Here is a 21,913-nt window from a genome sequence, read left to right on the forward strand (position 1 = left end):
TCAATAACACAAATTATTAGCTGTATGATTCTCGTGAAACTATTTCATTTTGTTTTCATCACAAAACCCAACTGCAGATATTTAGAAATATTTGTAGTCATAAAGGAATTAATTTTAATTGTATTGTCTGTGATTGTGTTCCTCCACTGCCTAAATAATTTATGAGACCGGTGCTGTTAGCAACTGACAAGTCAAGGCAAATGGATATCTAACCTCGTTAAAATGCCATTATAAGCAGTAATGCATCATTTGAGATTGAGGTTATAATTGACAATGAAAATATATAAGTTAATGCATCCATTAGGCTAATTGATCAGTATAGGGCTAATTTTTCTGTTTGCTACAACACGATTAGAAGCCATTTATCATGCACTTGAATGTGTTCTCTGCATTGTCTAAGATATAAAGTTTTCAAGATATTTGGAATTATTCTAGAATGACTAACTCTTGCAAATGGCTCTCTCCGAATAGAATGGATTAGTAGCTTGATAAAGACGCAACTTGTTTTTCTACATCTGAGAAAGTCATTGCAGACTGACCCTGCATGCTGTCTCATACACTCACATACTCTTAACGAGTGTTCATTTATTTATCTATTTGCAACTCTCTGTTGACACAGAGGTGTTGTTGTGAGAGGCTGAACCTGCCGACCCAACTACCACCTCCATACGTGCGTGCGTTTGTGTGTTAATATCAGCTCTCTGGTGTTATGACATTCACTAGTTAGTTGTCTATGTGTGTTAATATCAGCTCTCTGGTGTTATGACATTCACTAGTTAGTTGTCTATGTGTTAATATCAGCTCTCTGGTGTTATGGCATTCCCTGGTTAGTTGTCTATGTGTTAATATCAGCTCTGTGGTGTTATGACATTCACTAGTTAGTTGTCTATGTGTTAATATCAGCTCTCTGGTGTTATGACATTCACTAGTTAGTTGTCTATGTGTTAATATCAGCTCTCTGGTGTTATGACATTCACTAGTTAGTTGTCTATGTGTTAATATCAGCTCTCTGGTGTTATGACATTCACTGGTTAGCCGGCAGCCAGCCAAAGCTACACTCCTGCAATCTCCACTGTACAATTTTGTTCTCTTGATCCCCGCTGTGAGTACACACTTCACTTCACTGTGTGTGTGTGTGTGTGTGTGTGTGTGTGTGTGTGTGTGTGTGTGTGTGTGTGTGTGTGTGTGTGTGTGTGTGTGTGTGTGTGTGTGTGTGTGTGCGTGCGTGCATGCGTGCATGTTTGTTTGTTTGTTTGTGCGCATGTGCACATGCAAAAGGGTGTTGCGTTGGCGTTGTGTCTCCCAGCCAGCCATCCAGGATTCAGGCAGTCTGCCGGTAGCTCCCCTGCTGTGAGCTGCTCCGTAGCAGGCTGGAAGTGGTGGGCGGAATCCCCTCCCGGAGCTTCCCCCGGCGCTGCAGGCAGATGTCTCCCCGTGTCTCCCACTGTCTCTGCACTCACCTGGGGACCGCTGCCAGCCAAACCCTCCTCCCACCACCACCACGCAGGCCTGCAAGGCCCTGAGGCTTGGCCAAGATGGGAGTTAGGAGGACAACACTGGGGGTGGGCACATGTGGCAATGCCAACCTGACTCCCCCCACACGCACACGCACGCACACACACAGTCACACACACACACACACATGCGCGCGCGTGTGTGCGCATACACAGACTTACAGAAACACATCATTAACATACCGCAGCTGTTGCATACTGGATCCATCATGGCTTCATTGCCAGGAATTGCACGTGTCGAGAGAAAATCCATTACGAACTCAAATGAAATCAAATGCAATGCACATGCTCATTCTCTCTCTCTCTCTAACTCTCTCTGTCTCACACACACAAGCGCATGCACACACACACACGCACGCACACACACAACCATGCTGACACAACAACCCAACTCTATAGAGTCCAGGCAGAATGTCCATGTGGGCTGCCCAACTAGGCTGAGTGTCATTAAGTGCTAACCAGCCCATCCACAATCCCATGCACGAGTGCTCTTCGCCAGCACACTTTAAGCTCACCTTCTGCTAGCTACGCTTGTCGAACCTCACATTTCTTGTTGAGGCTAAGGGAGACGGGTGAAGAAGGTGATAGGAAAGTGGATGAAGAGACCGAGGGAGGGGGAGAGAGAGAGAGATGGAGAGAGAGAGAGATGGAGAGGAGAGAGAGAGAGAGAGAGAGAGAGAGACTTTTGACTTTTTATAAAACCCTTTATTTACAAACTAAAAAAAGCAACAATCGCTTGTTTTCAATCAAACATTCATGTCGTTAACCAAGGGCATTTTACCAAAACATAAAATAACATCAACTGAACAGATAGCATCGTTATTCATCCAACACCATTTTTGCACTAAACTAATGCAGAGGGTTCATCCAGTGACATGCTGCTGCTGCCCCTGAAACCCCCTCTATACACCGAGTCCTCCTCCACACCCAGCCCGTCTCTGGGCACAACACAACAGTACAGTACAGTACAGTACAGTACAGTACAGTACAGTACAGTACAGTACAGTACAGTACAGTACAGTACAGTACAGTACAGTACAGTACAGTACAGTACAGTACAGTACAGTACAGTACAGTACAGTACAGTACAGTACAGTACAAGGCCATTTTCATTTTCAGTATCCTTCATAGACCGTTTTTCGCTGCACAGTTCTGGGAAGCAACCCACACGGCAAGGTGATATCAGCCCCAGCAGATCAGCTACTGCTCCTGCATCCACCAGGCTTTGACCAGCTACATCCAACAGTTCCACCCTGACCACTGTCACACAGGCTGTGAGTGAGCCCCGATGTTGGACTGTGATGAAGGCCCATCCTGGCCCTTCCAACCAGAGGCCCGTCTGAGAATCAGAGCCTACACGTAGCAGGCTCCAGCCGCTCCACCATCGTCCAGTCAACCAAAACCAACCAAGCTCACAAGTGGCCGGCTGTATCATTGTCCAGTAAATCTTCATGTCCATTAAAGACAAAACCAAGTGCAAAAGAGGACCCAGCGGCACCACCACCATCACACTAGCAAATTATCAATTACCAATTCCGCATCAACCCTCTGCACCAATTTCTTCACTCTGAAAATCTCTTGCTTGGTAAAGCATACTTCTGTTAACTTCATGTTTTGCCTGGCAGCCGTCACAAAACTCTTCATATCTGGGAAGTACTTTTCAATTAGCCTGTCGCTAAGTCCCACCCAAGCCCGTTCTTGGCCAATACCACGTTAGAAACGGTTACTAGGTTAAGATCCTGGTCAAGCTTTCAATGCTGGTCAAAATGGTTTTGCAGTGTCAATAAATATATTTGCTGTACAGCATGTGTGGGTTTGTTTTTCTTATGAGCAAACTATTCCATTCCATGAATTATTTCGCTCCGTTGTGCAGTTTAATAGTAGCCTACATAATAGAAATAAAATTAGGCTCTCATTGACTTCCATTGTAACGGGGAAACAACTCTCAAACTCACTCTTTTAGAACACTAAGATGATTATGACCGTTTATGACAGGAAAACTCATGCGGTTTTATTTTTAATAAAAAAAAAAAAACATGTTTTTGTTTTGACTTCGGTGTTGCCACATTGTGTGAGAGATATAAGCCAACCCACCTCCAAAAACAAGCCAACTCTTAAAGCCAAATCAAGAAAAACAAGCCAAAACAAACACAATAATATGACCATATATAATCCTAATAAAAATATTGTATGCATTTATCATTATAAATACGATGTAGGCCTATGTCTATGATAATTAATGTTTTGGTAATGTATTACAGTACTAATTATTAGCCTTAAGCCAAAAGTAGCGGGAAATAAGCAGACTTGGCAACCCTGACAAGTTTGCCTACAAAACGATCTGATTGGTCCAAATCTGTACACACACTCCTGATGTATAGCCTCGGTCCCAGACTTACCATCCAGACCGTTGGATGTAAACAAAATAATGTATCTGATTCTGATCTCGTCCACTTGTCGCAAACACCATACACAATTTTGGACGTGTTTGAGGGAGACGCTTTAGGAGAAATGTCTGGGACTGCAGCTGGGTGCATCTCAAACAGCATGGCAACTTGTTTACAAACGATTGAGGAACACCAGAACCGCTTCACTGTATATCTCCAACCAATATAGTTACTTTATAAATCTATCAAAAGACGAAAATAAAACGGCATGAGTTTTCCTGATGTCATAAACTGTCAGAATCAGCTTTTGTTGTGTTCGCTTATGTGCTAACTGACTGATTTTGAGAGCTGTTCCCCGTTACAATGGAAGTCAATGAGAGCCTATTTTTATAGATACTACTAAACAACAATAATTCATGGAATGGACTAGTTTGCTCATAACAGGTAAGAAAACAAACCCTCTTTCTGAGGTCCACACATGCTGTACAGCAAATATATTTATTGACACTGCAAAACCATTTTGACCAGCATTGCAAGCTTGACCTGGATCTTAACCTAGTAACCGTTGCTAACGTGGTATTGACCAACAACGGGCTTGGGTGGGACTTAGCGACAGGCTAATTCGGATCAGTCTCATGTTTTTTGTTTTCAGCAAAAAAACGTTTCATTTCTGACACCCCATAGACATTTTTCTTTTTTTCACATGTTTCATCATCGCTCACCCAACCACCAGTACCATCTTCTGAATTGAGTTATCTTTTCTCCTCTGTCACTTTTTTAGCTTTTGTCCCATTTGACCCTTTTGCCTTTCTTTTCTGCCCCACCACTTTTACCCCTTCCTCCTCAGCCCCCATCTCCATGTCAGCTACTGTAGCCCCTCCCACCTCCACTTGACTGACATAGGAGGACTACTGTCCTCTTGGGAGCTTGTGTCAGCCACTGGTTCAGCATTAACCACTTCTCCTTCACCTCCACTGTTTTCCTGCTGATTATTTTCTTTTCCCCTTCATCTCCACCTGTTTGGTCAACTCTCTCACTATCAGCTCATCGTCAATGAATGGAGGGACGTTTGACAGAAACACTTTACTCGCTGGCATTGCGAGTGGTGTTGCTTTCACAAGCGTGCCCTTAACTACAACGCCACTCTCAATTACAGCGTTTGCTTTATTCATCCCATCGACAAAAATTACAACGCCACCGTTCATCCTGGCAGCAGATTTAACGCTAGCGGGTCCAACTACTTTCGCGACCGCTAAACTACAGTCCTCCAGAACACGGGAAAGCTGGCGAGATCTTAAAGCCGTGCTTCCTTGTAAGAGTTGTGAAAGCCATGGCGACGCCGACAACCGTCAGCGCGCAGCAAACACAAAACCACCAACAGCAGTTTAAACACTAGCCCAGTGCATAACCGCAAAAAACAAAACTAGCGATAGAAAGAGCAATAGACAGAGTATAGATAGAACAAACACTCACTCCGTAGACACTCAATCCGCACCACCACCCCACACACGCTTGCACGAGAGAGAGAGAGAGAGAGAGAGAGGGAACAAGGGAACAAACTACTCCAAAGTGTAGCATATACTCCTTCCCAGATGTTCAGCTTGCATTCTAATATTAATCATAACAAATTATGTAGTTTTACAATATATGTGGTAGAGGAGGCTGAACAAACAGCCAAAAAGAACACGCACATCTATGTACAGACCTGGGTGCTGGATCAAATCAAGAAATGAAAAAAGTCTGCACACCATTTTCTGCTCCCAAATATTTATTTTCGTTTCGGGCCATCCTTAGACCTGAAGGACTGTGGCCCGAAACGTTACCACTTCAGTAAAATAAATATTTGGGAGCAGAAAATGGTGTGTGGATTTTTTTCATTTCTTGATTTTTACAATATATGACACATTCTGGTGGCGCCACTAACGCTTAACGACTTACAACCTGGTGTCTCCTTTTTAGGCAAATGTTTTCAAAAGTTGAACTGTCCCAAGATTTTCAAAAATAGCAACACAATACAATGTGTTGTGAACTTGTAGGCTATTTCCGTTTTTTTGCAAGAAAAAATAAAAATAAATTAGGGTTTAAGAAGTGGTATACACATGGAATGATTCTACTGTATGACCTGTGTCTCTCTCCTATATGTCCTGGGTAATAAAGCACACACCAACCCAATAAAGCCATGTTAAATCATCTGGGGTCTATTTGTATAGTCAAACGCTGTGATGGTGTCAGCTAAGAGTCAAAGAGAGGAGGTGGAGGAGGAGAGAAGTGCAGGGCTGGTTAAAAATAGCAGGAGTCTCTCCAGGATGGCAGGTTTTTAATTAACAATAGAGAGCGTCTGATAATCCACAGTTAATCCAGAGAAAAAGAGGGAGGAGAGGGGAGAAGAGAAGAAGAGAAAAATCATCGTCTGTTTGATGTTAGGACTACAACTCCCTCCTGGCCTCTGTCGAGCAGAGCAGAGCAGCGCTCTTCTGTTCTGTTCTGTGCTGTGCTGTGATATCCGTAGCCCACATGTATTTATTTGCCAAAGCAGCCATGCTCCATATTTTGTGATTCACTTTGAGTCTGACTAACCACTGTCGGCTCCCATTAGCGTGGTGTATAGCCTGGGATCCTCTGCTCTGAGTGTGTGTATTGCTGGAAAAGAGGGACTTCTTTGTCACTGTAAAGCTTTCCCTACTGAAGGCCCTGATGGCAACCACTTGAAAGCCTGGATGTGTTGCGGAAACACCATGGGATATCAGGCCTGTCTCGCACTCTGGGTGTATCCACACACAGTAGAGTCACAGTTGCCGCTTAGAGCAAGAGTCTCTTCCGGGTTTTTAAACAGCTGGTGGATGTAAATTAAGCTCCACCCACGCGGCAACGTGCAGCATCGACCAGACAACCGGAAACACTTTGCCGACACTGCAAGTTGCAGCATGGATGGAGCTTCATTTCCATCCACCAGCTGTCTAAAAACCAGGAAGAGACTCCTGCCGCTCACGGCATCTGGCATCTTTGTGACTCTACTGTGTGCACTGTGGATGCAGTCTCAAAGGGATATCTGCTATCACTTTGCAGAAAAATGGGTGTGTTGTTTTTGTTGTTTTTTGATCGACAATTACAGTATTTCTGCTTTTGTAGTTGGTGTATGGTTGCCATGTTTTATTCACAGGAAGAACCCATAACAGTGCTTTCTATCCAGTCTTCTTTCTATCCAAGAAAACACTTTGTAAAATGCCTTCTCTGTCTCTCTCTCTCTTTTATATTTTAGGACAGAGTCTGGGCTATGGCTTTGTGAATTACATTGACCCAAAGGATGCAGAGAAAGCCATCAACACGTTAAATGGACTCAGACTTCAGACCAAAACAATCAAGGTAACTGGACTGTATAAAAAATGATACTTCACTCCTTTTGCAGTACATCAGTCAGTAGTTCTCAAACACTTCATGTCTAATTGATATGTATTCGGCCGATAACCCCTGTTTTAAAATACTGTGTTCTGGGGACCCAGTAGATTAAAAGGGAATTGCAGATATAAAAAGGGGGGGGGGGGGAGCTCACAACTTGTCATATTGCAACGTGTGAAGAGCTTGTAGAGCTTGTAGATCTACTATTTCTGAATAGTATGGTATGGTATAAAACCCATGGATATTTCCCACATAGTATCCCTATTCTAACAGTTAAGTACAGCTGTTCGGAGCTTCTTACACTGCATCATCAGAAACACCCTCTCCTCTCCTCTCCTCTCCTCTCCTCTCCTCTCCTCTCCTCTCCTCTCCTCTCCTCTCCTCTCCTCTCCTCTCCTCTCCTCTCCTCTCCTCTCCTCTCCTCTCCTCTCCTCTCCTCTCCTCTCCTCTCCTCTCCTCTCCTCTCCTCTCCTGTTGTTGGTTTTAATCCAGGCGTTAATCTGCTGTCTGTAGTAATCCCTGCTTTCTCGTTGCTGTCATTTGATCTAATCTTTTCTAATCGAATCTAATGGGATGGGATTAGCCTGTTGTTGTGAATGTGGAAGCACCCTCCAATCCCCAAAACAGCATATTGAAAACGACATGGCATGTCAACACTGTCTGGCCTAGCCTGGATTTAAGCCAGCAACCTGGCTTTGATCTACTGTAACTTCTGAGAGAGATAGAACAGTAAATGTGTGTGTGTGTGTGTGTGTGTGTGTGTGTGTGTGTGTGTGTGTGTGTGTGTGTGTGTGTGTGTGTGTGTGTGTGTGTGTGTGTGTGTGTGTGTGTGTGTGAGGGTGTGTGTGTGTGTGTGTGTGTGTGTGTGTGTGTGTGTGTGTGTGTGTGTGTGTGTGTTCGCCGCCCACCCATCTGACCACTTGAGTGGAGGCATGTAAACACCTGGCTCATTTTACTAGTTTTACAGTACATCACAGCAGCCACAACTCCCATGATGTGTACTGTATGTGTAAGGAATGACTGCTGCATAACCTTACACAATAAAAAAAAAAGATACAAGTTTGCACTCTTAAATCTTTTAAGTCAGCCATGAGAATAAAAGGCTTACTTAGGAATAGGATACACTACTCTGAAGGTCATTACCTATAGTGGAGAATTGAACAGGCTCTTCATCAAAGTGCAGAAGTGTCGGTTCCCCTGCAGCTTTTGAAACGCACACTCTCAGTGAGGGGCTTTACCTCAAATCATCCCTGGCACTCTGTTAAGATTCTGAGTGCTAATTTAACTCGGAGAGTGTACAAATGTAACCCAATGGACCCTAAGGGTCCATTAAGGGCCCATTGGGTTACATTTGTACACTCTCAGAGTCACAAAGTGAATTGTCTGTACATAAAGACAGCCCTTTGCGATGATGGAAGCCCATGTCAGTACTACAAACAAGAAAAACCCCTAAAGCATTTTGAATGAAAAGGAAATTTGAATGTTAACTTACTTAATATCACACGCACCTCTCGCCTCCGCAGAAGATTGAGTGAGAGGAAGCACTTTGACACCAGAGTTTCACACATTCTCAGAGGCTTTGTGTTCCGTCTTGCCGCAGTTTCCCTTCTCGCCCCGGTATCACCCTTCAGCACGCGTTAAGAGCGTCTCAGCGATGGCTGTGATGCTGCCTTCCGCCCACCAAGGTGGAGATCACGTACACACGTGTGCGTGATTCGCAGGAGCGTGCATACAGTTGCATGTTAGGTTTCACATTTGCTTTCACACACAGACATGCACACACACACACACACACACACACACACACACACACACACACACACACACACACACACACACACACACACACACTCACACAAGCGCTCACATCGTGAGGAGGTGTTGATGGAGTAGACATCTGAGTTGGCGAGGAAGAGAAAAAGACAAACATTAGAAGAACAGGAAACCAAAGCAGGAAAAAGGGCAATAACGGGAAAAGGAAGATGAAGACAGAGCGAATGAGAGGATGAGAGCCAAACAAAGAAACTGAGAGGGGTAGAGGAAGACAAAAGGGGAAAAACATAGCAGGCTGTATAAGGTTGGCCTTATAGTACACCGTGATATAAACAATGCAGCTGATATGCTATTATACAATAAATAATGGGTGTGTTAGATTTAGGCGTGACTATGTGCATTGACAATTCTATTGTCTACTGTCTATCTATGCTTTCACACCCATGGCTCTGGTCACACGAAAACAGCCATTATTCATTGTATTAGCTGCACCTGGGTTCCTTGCTAGCCTGTCATGTTTTTGCATAAGAAAAAAAACAAGCTCCAGATTTTCCCTGGGCCTGTACTGTACATGCTGGGTTTTCACTGTGCCCCAGTGATCCCGTTCTTCTGTCACCCAGGGTTCAGTGGGAGTTCCAAGCCACTGCTTAGCGATGTGTCTGTATATTGGCCTGCATGTTTGCCTGAGTGAAAGTGTAGTGGATGGCTTATGTCCCCACATGTCAGAGGTAATGAAAGCCCCTGCGAGGGGGAAGCTGTAACACGCAGCAGCCGCGGTGGTAATGGGATTCATGCAACATACTTAAGATGTAAACATCACTTGGGACATTGGGTTCTCGACAACTGACAGTACAAAGTTAAGTGTTAAGGCAGCCAGCTAGTGTTAAGGAACAGTAATACCAGCGCTATTTCTATAGCTGTTTGTTCTGCCTGAGACTAAGCGCTGATACAACACAGAGGAAAGAGTGGAATGACGCTTTGCATCTTTGTATCTTTTGCATCTGCCAGTGTGAGCGCAGTATATGATTTATTTGGTATGTGAATATATAATAATAATAATAATAATAATAATATAATAACTGATTCAAACTGTGGCGAAAGGATGATCGACATCATGAACTTTATGTTGTCTCTTCTGCCCTATATGCACTGAAGGGTGCGTGCATATGTGCATGTGTTTATGCTCCCAATAGTAAGAGGTGGAAGATTGAGATATGGTTAGACTTTCAGGACAACTATTAATGGAAACAGAAATGAACAGATCCACTGTGTGAGGTCGGCGAAGCTAAATGGTGCATGTTAAAAAGGCTTAAAGGCTTTTTGCGACCAGCTGCTAATGACTTAATTAAAATGTCTGAAAAGGGTTAAGGCTTTTTGGGTCTAAGTCAGTAACACAGTACTGTGGCTATGTGCTCCACGTTTGTGTTTTGTTACATTAATTTGCTGATCTCCATAATAGCACAGACTTTAATTCAGATGAAATTCCGCCTAAATGTCTAGATCAAACCTCAGTGCTTAATTTAGCTCAGAAACTGTATTTAACAAACAGGAAGTAAAATAATGAGCATCAAACACCTGTAGATTTTACCCTGGGGAAGTGTGCCCACTGTGCCGTACTTCCTGTGAAATGAATGCCAACTTCTATCCTGTCCACAGTGAAGCTCACCAGCTAAATCTCTTCTCATTATTTCACAAAGCCCCATGTGTACCGCAGCCCGTGGCCTATAAGCAGTTTGCATTTAACTCTGAGAGTATACAAATGTAACCATGTAACCATTTGGTTGCATTTGGAGTCTCTCAGAGTAAAAAATTGATAAATTAACACTGAGGATTATACACGCACGCACGCACGCACGCACACACGCACACACACACACACACACACACACACACACACACACACACACACACACACACACACACACACACACACGTGCTTCCAAGGAATATTATTTTATGCTTCATGAAACCGTAGGGAAATATTGTTTTGTTTACCTGTTAAAAACTACATAAGGGTTAAACCGTGGCAGGCCCACCTCATAGCACACCATGATGTACACAGCTGCTGCTAATGAAATTAATAATGAGTGTATTAGAGTTATGTGTGCCCTATGGGTATGCCAATGTGCAAGCATAGACAATAGTCAACGCTTGCACATTCTAAGGCCGGGGCTCCACTGTAGCCGTCATGCACCAGCTCCCTTTTTAATCGATGAACGGTGCTCCACTGCTGACGTTGCGTTGCATTGTTGTTCTGGACGGCGTCCAACCTCAAAATCACACCACCGTCCAGACATGTATAAAATATATAAATATGATAAAATTAAATTTCATTTTATACTTAAATGTATTTACGGCTTGGTTGAATGCTTGATTCTGATTCGAATATGATTTACAACTAATCGTTGCTTTCAAGAATGTTTTTGAAAACATTTGAAGCGAGAAATAGACAATTTTACACTTACAAATTATGTAGTTTACAAAATCTGCCTATTGTTTCATGCACAACAGTTTATTGATTTAGTTTTTCCCTGACGAACCTTGAGTAGGTTTTGTTTTATTGGGCGATTTTGATAACTTCTGAAACATAAGTAGCTACTTTCTGACACGTCACACGTTTGTATCACATACAAGTCTCACTAGCTTCTGGGGACCGCTGGGAAATTTCCCCCCAATGGAATGCTATGAAGAATGGCGGCGTGCAACAAGCGACTGTTTTTTTCTTGCTTGTTGTCACTCGGCCATCATGGAATATTTTCCGACATTAGGACATGCGATTGCGCTATTTTAAGGCACACGTTCGTGCAATGGAGCGACCTACACTATCGGGTGATTGTTCAAAGGTTAGTGAAAAACAACGGCAGTGAAGCGGGTTTTACGATTGATTAATTCGGCAATTAAAAACACCCCGTTACTGTCATTGCTCTTCCATCAACAGTGCCGATGTTAACCACTTGAACATCCCTATTCCACTGAGTGAGAACATTCACCAAAAATGGTAGATGAGATTGGTCTGTATTACTAAGATTAGAGGGTTTAAGTGGTTAAACCAATAGGGATAATCCTCTGACCGCTACAACCCCCCTCTCTCTCTCTCTAGGTGTCGTACGCACGGCCCAGCTCAGCCTCCATTCGGGACGCCAACCTGTACGTGAGCGGCCTTCCCAAGACCATGACCCAGAAGGAACTGGAGCAGCTGTTCTCCCAGTACGGACGCATCATCACCTCCCGTATCCTTGTCGACCAGGTCACAGGTATCCATGGGGCGGGGCCTCCTTCATCCTTAACAAACACACACAGTAAATCCTGACTGTTCATTTCATTACAAAATGGAACCACTTGGTTCCATTTCTACTGTATACTCTCTGAGTTAAATGAACAGTAAGAATTCTGCGGTGTACATACTGTACACAACCAGTAATCAAACACATATGGTACATGCATGGGAGTGTCACGCACAAATAGGCACATCTCTGGGACATGAATGTACATTAATTGGTTTGTTTCTGTAAAACGGGTCAATTACACATGCATAAACACAAGTGAGTGTTTACGCTACGTTTACGTAGGCTTGTGTAATTAACCGTGTATGTGTGTGTGTGTGTGTGTGTTTACTTGTCCGTTAGCGTACACACGTCTCTGTCCGCATGTATGTAAATGTACGCAATGTATGCTCGCGTGAATGTTTGATCTATACATGCAGACTCTGCCTGGTGCATGTGTTTGATTACACATCCCGTGACACACAAAGGACAGAAATGAATCACGTCAGCCCATTGTGTTTCAGTGGATCCCGCCGGCGTGTCTCTTAGATCCATTTCAGGGGTTGCACGAGTGCCTGCCGGCTGCGACCTGCACCAGTGTTATGTGCAATGCGTTCTGATGAAGCAGAAAGGGAGCAGCGCGGCTGTAAGCCACACTCATTTGCCTAAGCAGAATAAATCACTGCTGGCAGTGAAGTGGAGACCTGTGTGTACACACAGAGCATGAGAGGAGAGGAGAGGGTGAACAGGGAGGGGGGAGGAGCAAGCGAGAGCAGGCGGATGGATGAACGAAGACGAAAGAGGAGGATGAAGGGGAGGAATGGAGGACGCAAAACAAAATAAGGGAAGGGGGTGAAGCGCAGGGGACTGGGAAGTGCTTATAAGAAGGGGGGAGGAGAGAGAGTGAAGACCAGCCTATACCCCTCTGCATCACAAACAGAGATGAAGAGACAAGAGCTCATCTCCTTTAACTAACAGACCTATCATACCACGTAATAGCCTCCATCCACTAGGGGGTACTCCCCCATGCGGCAACACAACACAACACAAAACAAGCAGCAACATTCTCAGGTAAATGAGGAGCTTAATTTTACTCTGGGAGTGTAAAGATGGACCCATATGAACCCATATAAGGGCATGAATAAAACAGCATTTGACTCAGGCCAGAGGCCACAGTTTGTCACGCGGGAAGGCAGGCTTCTGACGCATTCCGCACAGCTTGGGTTTTTATAGGAGACTCAATAATTCATGGTGTTTCCATCGCTGTCCTCTGCACGCAGTTGGGTTTTTCATAGCCGCAAGTGGTCACGAGTTCCTCGTCCAAATAAAGCACATGGCGCTCCTACCAGCAGGTCCGTTGGCAACCTCCATGTCGCGGTTCATTTGTTCTGTAGGGAAAAGAGACTGCATGGTTCACAACCTTTCCTTAAATGGCGACTGTAGGAACGAGGGAGAGGCCAAGGGCCTATAGGGACAGAAAGGAGGGAACACGTGGGGAGCAACAGCAGCAAAAGCAGGGAAACACAATGAGGTGAGGGAGAAGAGGAAGAAATCTGGGAAATTGTGGCTTTGCATCTGGTGGAAATGTGACCACTGTACTAGTTGGAAGAGAAATTGAAGGACAGAGCAGGTGCTGTCTATGAAGCGTTTTAGTATTTTCTCTGTTATTTACCTGCAATGCCATCGAATGGTTTCTCATCGCATGGTTTCTATGTTGCAAATTCACAAAAGGATTGTGCAGCGTTGGCTGCCCTAAAACTGCACAAATGACATAAAAGGAAACACTTTTGCAAATGAGCCTCATTACAAATAAATACCAGTTTGCAAACACCAGCATACAAACCTCATTCCCACACGCAGTTATATTGAAAGTTATTAATATCTTCAGAGAATTGGTAACTGAAGCACATTTATAAGGGCTGACTCATGCCCAGAATCCACTGATCGTGGCAGCACTGATTGCCATGCCAGGCATGCTGGCCACTGGATATGTTGTCCCTCTAATACAGGGGTGTAACGTGCACAATTAGCTTCCCAACATGCATACCTATTACCTACCAAATTCACCAGTAAGTGGCACCATGTAATTCAGCAGAACTGTACCGGTCCAATCCAAGCACTGTTTGTAACAATATAGTTCATCAATAGTCCAATTTCAAGACTTAATTGAAAGAAATTTGTGAGCCAACCGGCAGACTTAAGTGTAGCAGGGCAGTCCCTGTAAAATATATTTTTTGGACAAAAGAGGGTCAAATTGGCAATGGAGTCCATTTTCAGGCTTTTGCTAGGCCTACATAAAAGGTAACATAAAAGATGCGTTAGCACATAATAAATAGTGCATGCGGCACAAATCCACCTTTATAATTTGCCACATGGATCATTTCAATCACATGCAAAATGAGGGCAAGTTGCACACAGCTGCAAAACTTTACGGGCTTGTTTGTACTGTGATATCATTAGTGTTTCAAGTCATGGTAAATCCATGGTGAAATCAGCACCATTTGCCCCCATTTGCCAAACGGGACCAATTGTATAGTTCCTTTTGAGTCAATGTTTACACTTACTGTAGATTACACTGATAAGAGGCATGCTTACTATGACCCTGTCATTTCCATAATGTGTGTATGTACATTGTATGCATATTAAAAGAAAGATGTACGTATGTATACAGTATGTATTCTATATACCCTTGACTACAGTAAGGCACCTGTGATTGCTCTCACAGGAACACGCTCTATTTTGCTTCTCTTTTTATAGCATATACACACTCCTTGTCGCCTCCACACACACACACACGAATGCACCCACGCATGCAACCACATGCACTCACGCACGCACGCATGAACGCACGCACGCACGCATGCACGCACGCACGCACGCACGCACGCACGCACACACACACACACACATACACACAGCAGAGAGAGAGATAGAGGAGTGGCCCTGCGAGGCATCCCTGAAGGCTTTATGATCAGCAGGAGAAATGTTAATGACTAATTAGATGTTGGAATTGCTGTTGATTAAGAAGCACAGAGGATTTTAGTAGGAACCTAAGAGCCATGTGTTGGCACCAAAAACTCCTCTTTCCTCCTGGTTCTCTCACTCCTGTCTATGGAAGTATAGTGAGAAACAGCTAGTGTTATTAGAGTTACACGTGACATGGATGGACAGGGCCAGTGGAATTTGGCGATAATGGCAAGTTACACAATGACATGCAGGACAGAGAGCGCGCTGTTGTGTCCAGAAAGCAACACCCAGTAAACACCCCCAAAAAGAAATAGTAGACGCTCTTAGTTCCACTAAGAATGGGAGCATGTTTGTTCCCAAAATGACCCCCTCGTCAACGTAATGCATCAAACTCACTCTGCTGTTCAGACAGACGAAAAAAATCATTTCCCAGAATCTGACTTATTGTCATTCACAGTTTAAGACTGCCGAAGTCAAATCAACTGAAGCTGCCAAATTTGCCCCTGAGTGTCAGCAAGCAGAGCCACATCGACTTGACAAGGATATATCTCTCCATCTCTACTTCTCTCCCCTCTCCCTCTCTCTCTCTCTCTCTCTCTCTCTCTCCTCCTCCCTCCACTCTGTATTGATTCCCTCTGAATGGATAAGCACATTCTGCCTCTTTATCAGAGCAAATAGCGCCGAGCGGCATTTCTCCTCTCGCCTGCCTGTCTGTCTGTCTGTCTAACCTTCAGGGAAAGCTGCAGGTCCGTGATGTTCTGCACTGACAGTTGGTTTAGGCTAGTGTCAGTGTGAAACAGATATAATATCACAGGCAAGCCTCAGATCAATAGCTAGCTATTCCTAGTTCCCCAATCCTGGACTTGTGTGTGCATTCGGGTGCGCACGTGCGCACACACACACACACACACACACACACACACACACACACACACACACACACATACACACACACATGCCAGATTGATGGCCGCAAATACAATTGATCCACAGTATTGGTTGTATTTGCCATTTAATGCGAAACCACCCTATCCCTTAATGTTTCCAGGCAGTAGAGTAGAGAATGATGCTCTCTCTCTCTCTCTCTCTCTCTCTCTCTCTCTCGCACGCACAAAATAAAAATAAAATAAAAAAATCAGTTTCATCCTTTTTACAGTGTATTTTCCCTCACCTCTCTTGGCTTGAATAATGGATGTTCCCATTAAGAATGACACAATTTTCCTCTTGTACAGCCGTGCACAGGATAATACTATGAGGGGAGAGAAGTGTATTTGCACCTTCTAGATGGGGGTGACTGTACACTGTAGAAGTGTACTGAATTTTACATTGTGGACCTGACATTGTCTCCTTTCTTCTCGTCTCTTCTCTCTGTGTTTCCACGATGTTCAACATCAACATGCGTGATGCATGCGCACATGAAGACACTTGTGGCCACACACACACACCTACAACACGTAGACACACACACACACACACACACACACACAACTACAATACATACTGCACAGACACTAACTCACATACATACACAGTTTACTTTACACACACACAAGATGAGACAGATGGCTGAATCTCGGTATACTGACAGAGGTGAAATCACGGGGCACGTCTCCGCTCTTCAAAGCCTCCGCTCTTTTTCTCTCCCTCTCGCTGCCTTTTCAGAACGGCATCTGTAGCCATGCAGTCACGCTAATGTCATTTAAAACAAGGACGTGCCTTTTTTTCCCCGCTGATTGTGAGCTTGTTTTGTTCTTCTATATAAGCCGCCGAAGAGAGGGACTTTTGATCAGTGCTGGATGTAGCCACTTTAAAACAACAAGGAGGATGGGAGATACTGTAGGATAGAGTTATGGGTTATGGTGTGTGTGTGTGTGTGTGTGTGTGTGTGTGTGTGTGTGTGTGTGTGTGTGTGTGTGTGTGTGTGTGTGTGTGTGTGTGTGTGTGTGTGTGTGTGTGTGTGTGTGTGTGTGTGTTCTGGAGGACTGGTCCTACTTTCTCTCATGTCAGTCCATCACATTTGGGCATAAATGAAGGAGACGGGGAGAGAGAGACAGAAAGAGAGAGAGAGAGGTGGGGAGGGTCTTTGTTTGGCAAGAATACCACTGTGTCATTTTATCATCAAGCTGCCCTCACCTCCTGACATTATCCTCTGTCACCTTTCTCCTTTTGTACTGTCCCTCTGTGTTTTCTCCTTCCCTTTGTCTCATCTCCCCCCCTCCCCCTCCTCTCTCTGTGTCTCTCTCTCTCCTCCCTCTCCTTGGGCTGCGGTAGCGTGTTATTAGTACGGCAGCCAATGTGCCTGTTGGTGTGTGTTAGGGGGAGATAAGCGCAGGTAGAGAGAGTTACATAAGCCTCTGTTGATTGCTGTGGAGGGGAGCGAGAGGCAGAGAGAGAGAGAGAGAGAGGGGTGGGGATGGGGAGAAAAAATGGCAGGTAGAGAAGGCAGCGAGGATGAAAAGGAGTAAGACAATGAAGAAGGGCGATAGAGGGGAGGGGGAGAAAAAGAGAGAAAGAGAGAGAGAGAGAGAGAGAGAGAGAGAGAGAGTGAGAGGGTAGAGCGAGAGAGAGAGAGGGTAGAGAGTGGGTCTTGTAGCTTGGTTAGTGCATTGTGCTTCAATGCAGCCTGTATGGCTGGCTGGCTGGTGATAAGTAGACCATGCTGTTAGACTGAAGTTGGTTGAAAGGACAATGGTTCCCTACACAGTAAAATCGTCAGTGTTTTAGAATGTACGTACAAATGTCATGAAATAGAAATGTATGGGTCCATGTGGTTAAATTTGTAACTCTGAGTTACAAATGTACAAATGAGTTACGAATTAATTAATTAACACGGAGAATTTTACTGTGTGGACTGGCAGAACGCCTCCCCAGATGGCGAGTAAGTTTTTTTGTTGTGATGTGAACTTAAAAGAAGTCCTTGCTCTCAGCTCATTGTGAAGTCCAAAGGAATAAACACAAAACAGTGACTCAAGACACGTAAGGGACCCCATTTTTCCACCTTGAAGGAATAATTTTCTCAGCTCATTATCTTGACGCTAACAAATGCATCTTGGAAACCAAGCTCAGCCAAAGAATGCTGAAGAAGTCCGAAAGAAATTATGAGTGTTATAATTATTATTACACACACTCGCTACATACACTCGCTACACATTGGAACAAGCACACACTGTTTACCTTTCGTCAGAAGCTTTTACGCGGCGGCAGCGTCGCGGTACAAAGGCACAAATTAAATCCGAATTGTGGATGTCAGAAAATCCACCAAGGACAGCAATCCTGGAGTCCGACTTATAGAGATTTGAAAATCCTCCTTTATATTATATTTACAATCCCATAGTGGACCACCGGACCAATGTTAAAAGCTTCCGTAGGCCTCAACCCTTATATAGACGGAGTATACGTTACGTATATATATACGGCCCTGGGATATGACGCCACCTAGCGTCGACGTCCATATATATACGTACCTGGGGGGAAAAAGAGTTAACGCAGGTTAGTCAAAATGATTTCAGCATGATCAAAATCAATAGGCACAAATTGCATTCCTGCACTTAATTAGGTTGTGTGAGAATATAATATTTTACCCTCATCTTCTGACCCGAGTTCATCTAATGAAGCAGCATCCCAGTGCTTAGAATAACACGTTCCCATGTGAGGTCAGGGTTGGGCTCTCACCTGTCCTTCGCAGGTGTAATTACATCGTGAACACAGTCTTTTCACCTTGTCTGGCCTGCTCTGCTCTCGCTTGCTCCAGGCTTCACTGGTCTGCTATAGTCTGACCTGGTATGAATTAGGCTGTAATCAGATCTGACCTCCAGATTCACACGCACGCACGTAAGCATGCACGTAAGCACACACGCACGCACGCACAGTGACACAATTCACATACTCACTCAAGACCCTGGCCATGGATGATTACAAATGGTCATGGTTATCGCCGGACATCTCTCTGCACACTGCGTGCGTGCGTGCGTGCGTGCGTGCGTGCGTGCGACTGCATGTACACGAACAAACATGTGTACGTGTGCCTGCTTCTGTATGACAAGCACTTATGTAGAGTAACTGTAGGGCCTCTACAGTAGTAGTTTTTTTTGTCCTATCCCCTATCTCATCCTATCCTATCTATCCTCCCTCTGAGTGGATCTCATTGCTCCATGGATATCCCCCCAGCAGGCTACAAGCCAGAGAGACATTCAACTGCAAAGAAAAAACCCTCAGCCGAGAAGAAAGAGCTCACACACACTCACACTTACACACACACACACACACACACACACACACACACACACACACATACACACACACACACACACACAATCGCACACAATCGCACAGACACACACACACACACACACACACATGCACTTACCGCCAACGTGATGAATATTAGGAACAATGCTGCTTGTTGTCTTCAATGCGTACATCCCACAAGTATTGTTATTTTCCTGACAAGCTAATTAAGAATGTACAGGTAGTGGTACAGAGTTGGCAGTGGAGTCAGGGGAGGGGGAATAGTGATGGTCTGTCAGGAGAGAGAGAGAGAGAGAGAGAGAGAGAGAGAGAAACAGAGAGGGAGAGAGAGAGGGAGAGAGAGAGAGAGAAAGAAAGGTAGAATGAGCATAAAACAGAATAATTTAGAGCATATCAGAGCACATCAGATGTCGGACAGATGCAGTGGGACTGTTGGTTCAGGGCCTCACATATCAGTGGAGCATGGTCAGGGAAGACAATGAGGTTGAAGGATCTTGCGTTCTGGCAAAGTTATAAATCATTACACGTCGCGGTTTCCACTCTAAATGTTATTTATAGATCAAACCCTATAACCTGGCTCGGCTGGCTGGCACGGAAGCCCTTGTTGGTGAATGGGTATCGTGTGTTGAGGAGAGTGAACAAGGACAAAATATTCTCCTGTTCCTAACAATTTAGCCACGTGAAAAACCTGAGACACAGCCTGGGATGTTTTAAATATCGTCACTGTCGGTGGAAACCTCATTATGTCATATTGTGACAAGTTGTGTGCTTGTAGATCTACTTTTTTTGCTACTGTTGTGTGACACTAGTATGACAAAGTAGGGCATCAAATAAATAAATAAAAAGTTGAAAAATTGGCCTGGGTCGTGGCTCAGCGGTCCAGGCACCCATGGCTGGTAATCCAGTCTGGCAGTGTGCCGTGGGTTCGACTAATCGACTCCCGATCCCGATGGCCTTTACTGCATGTCTTCCCCCCATCTCTCTCCCCATTTCCTGTCAGCCTACTGTCTGTCCCTCCATAAAAAATATAAAATAAAGGCGAAAGCCACAAAAAAAAACATTTATAAAAAAGAAAAAGTAGAAAAATGTAGGTAGCAGCGATATGGAAGAGATGTACAGTTATGGTGGTGTGTACCGTATTGTCGAATATAAGACAAAAATAAATTCAGATTGAAGCAACACACAGACAACGAACGACTACAGCTGTGATGTAAGATGGAGAAACTAAGTGACCATCTCCAACAGAGTTGTTCAAAAGAGAAGGGTCAAACTGTTATCCAAACAACAGAGGAGAAGTTATGATGCCTTCTTCATTCAAGTTAGGGTGGCCACCTGCAAGGCCTCAGAAAGGAGGAGGGCAATGATACTGTGTGCCTTCTACACCAATCACACAGCTCAGCAACATTAGCACACACCACTCATAAGTCATATTTGCATGTTAGATGGTGAGTATAGGCATTGTTCAAGATATACTGTTAGCACATTGTAAAAGGATGAAGGAATGCCCTTCTCAGACTATAGTAAGACTGACATTTTAAGCCAGTTAAGCCAGTTAACTGATAATTAATGTTGCTGCAGTAACTGTCTGAAAGTCTTTCGCAGTTATACAGGGAAGTCATGCCATTATTGCATTCATTGTATACACTCAGATTTAGTTAAATTAACCACTTACTGTAAACCCAATATACAGTATACTTAATTGATACGATACAGAGTCCCCCAGGGTACTAGGTTCCTTAATGTTCGTCCCTCTACACCATGACGTCTTGTCGTCTTCACCGAAAACAGCTGGTCAGTGATCACAATGCGTCACGTTGTGAGCTTGTAGCTTTGATATTTTCACCAAAATGTTCATGTGGTTAATACTCTGGATTTTACTGTGGTAAAGGAAATTTGCAAAAAGGAGCAATAAGAGAAACAAAGTGCCTTTTATTCACTTGCACAAGTGTGCACAGATGTGCCTGTGTGCGCATGCGTATGCAGGTATGCATTATTATGTAAATAGTTTCTTCAGCAGAGGGCTGCTGTCACTGTGCTAGCATCCTCTGGGCCATCTAGTCAGCCTCATTAAAACAAGGCACAGCATCCATTAATAGATACTCTCACACACACACACACACACACACACACACACACACACACACACACACACACACACACACACACACACACACACACACACACACCAACAAAGGACCTCACAGGAAGCACAGTTCTCTAAATGGTCCTCTCAGGTGGCAGTCAAATAACATCACCTAGGAAACGACTCAAATGTCAGTGGGAAAATGACATGAAGAGAGGTCTGTCTGACTGCTATAGCTGGGATGGGGGTGGGGGAAGGGGGCTGGCGGGTCTGGACTATAAA

At 44.3% G+C, this 21,913-nt stretch overlaps 1 protein-coding gene across 7 annotated transcripts in view; it reads left to right on the forward strand.

Moving 5' to 3' along the window:
* Positions 1-21,913, forward strand: part of elavl4 (ELAV like neuron-specific RNA binding protein 4) — a gene marked incomplete at both ends in the record, with an annotated part of 103,114 nt that overhangs the window by 67,125 nt on the left and 14,076 nt on the right. For all 7 annotated transcript variants that reach the window (XM_083767624.1, XM_083767625.1, XM_083767622.1 and 4 more), the window contains 2 exons: positions 7,161-7,264; positions 12,171-12,324. In XM_083767624.1, the coding sequence (XP_083623750.1) occupies positions 7,161-7,264; positions 12,171-12,324 (258 nt within the window). The remainder of the gene's footprint in view (positions 1-7,160; positions 7,265-12,170; positions 12,325-21,913) is intronic.

Source organism: Protomyctophum parallelum, assembly GCF_964188405.1.
Source record: "Protomyctophum parallelum genome assembly, chromosome: 6".
NCBI lineage: Eukaryota > Metazoa > Chordata > Actinopteri > Myctophiformes > Myctophidae > Protomyctophum > Protomyctophum parallelum.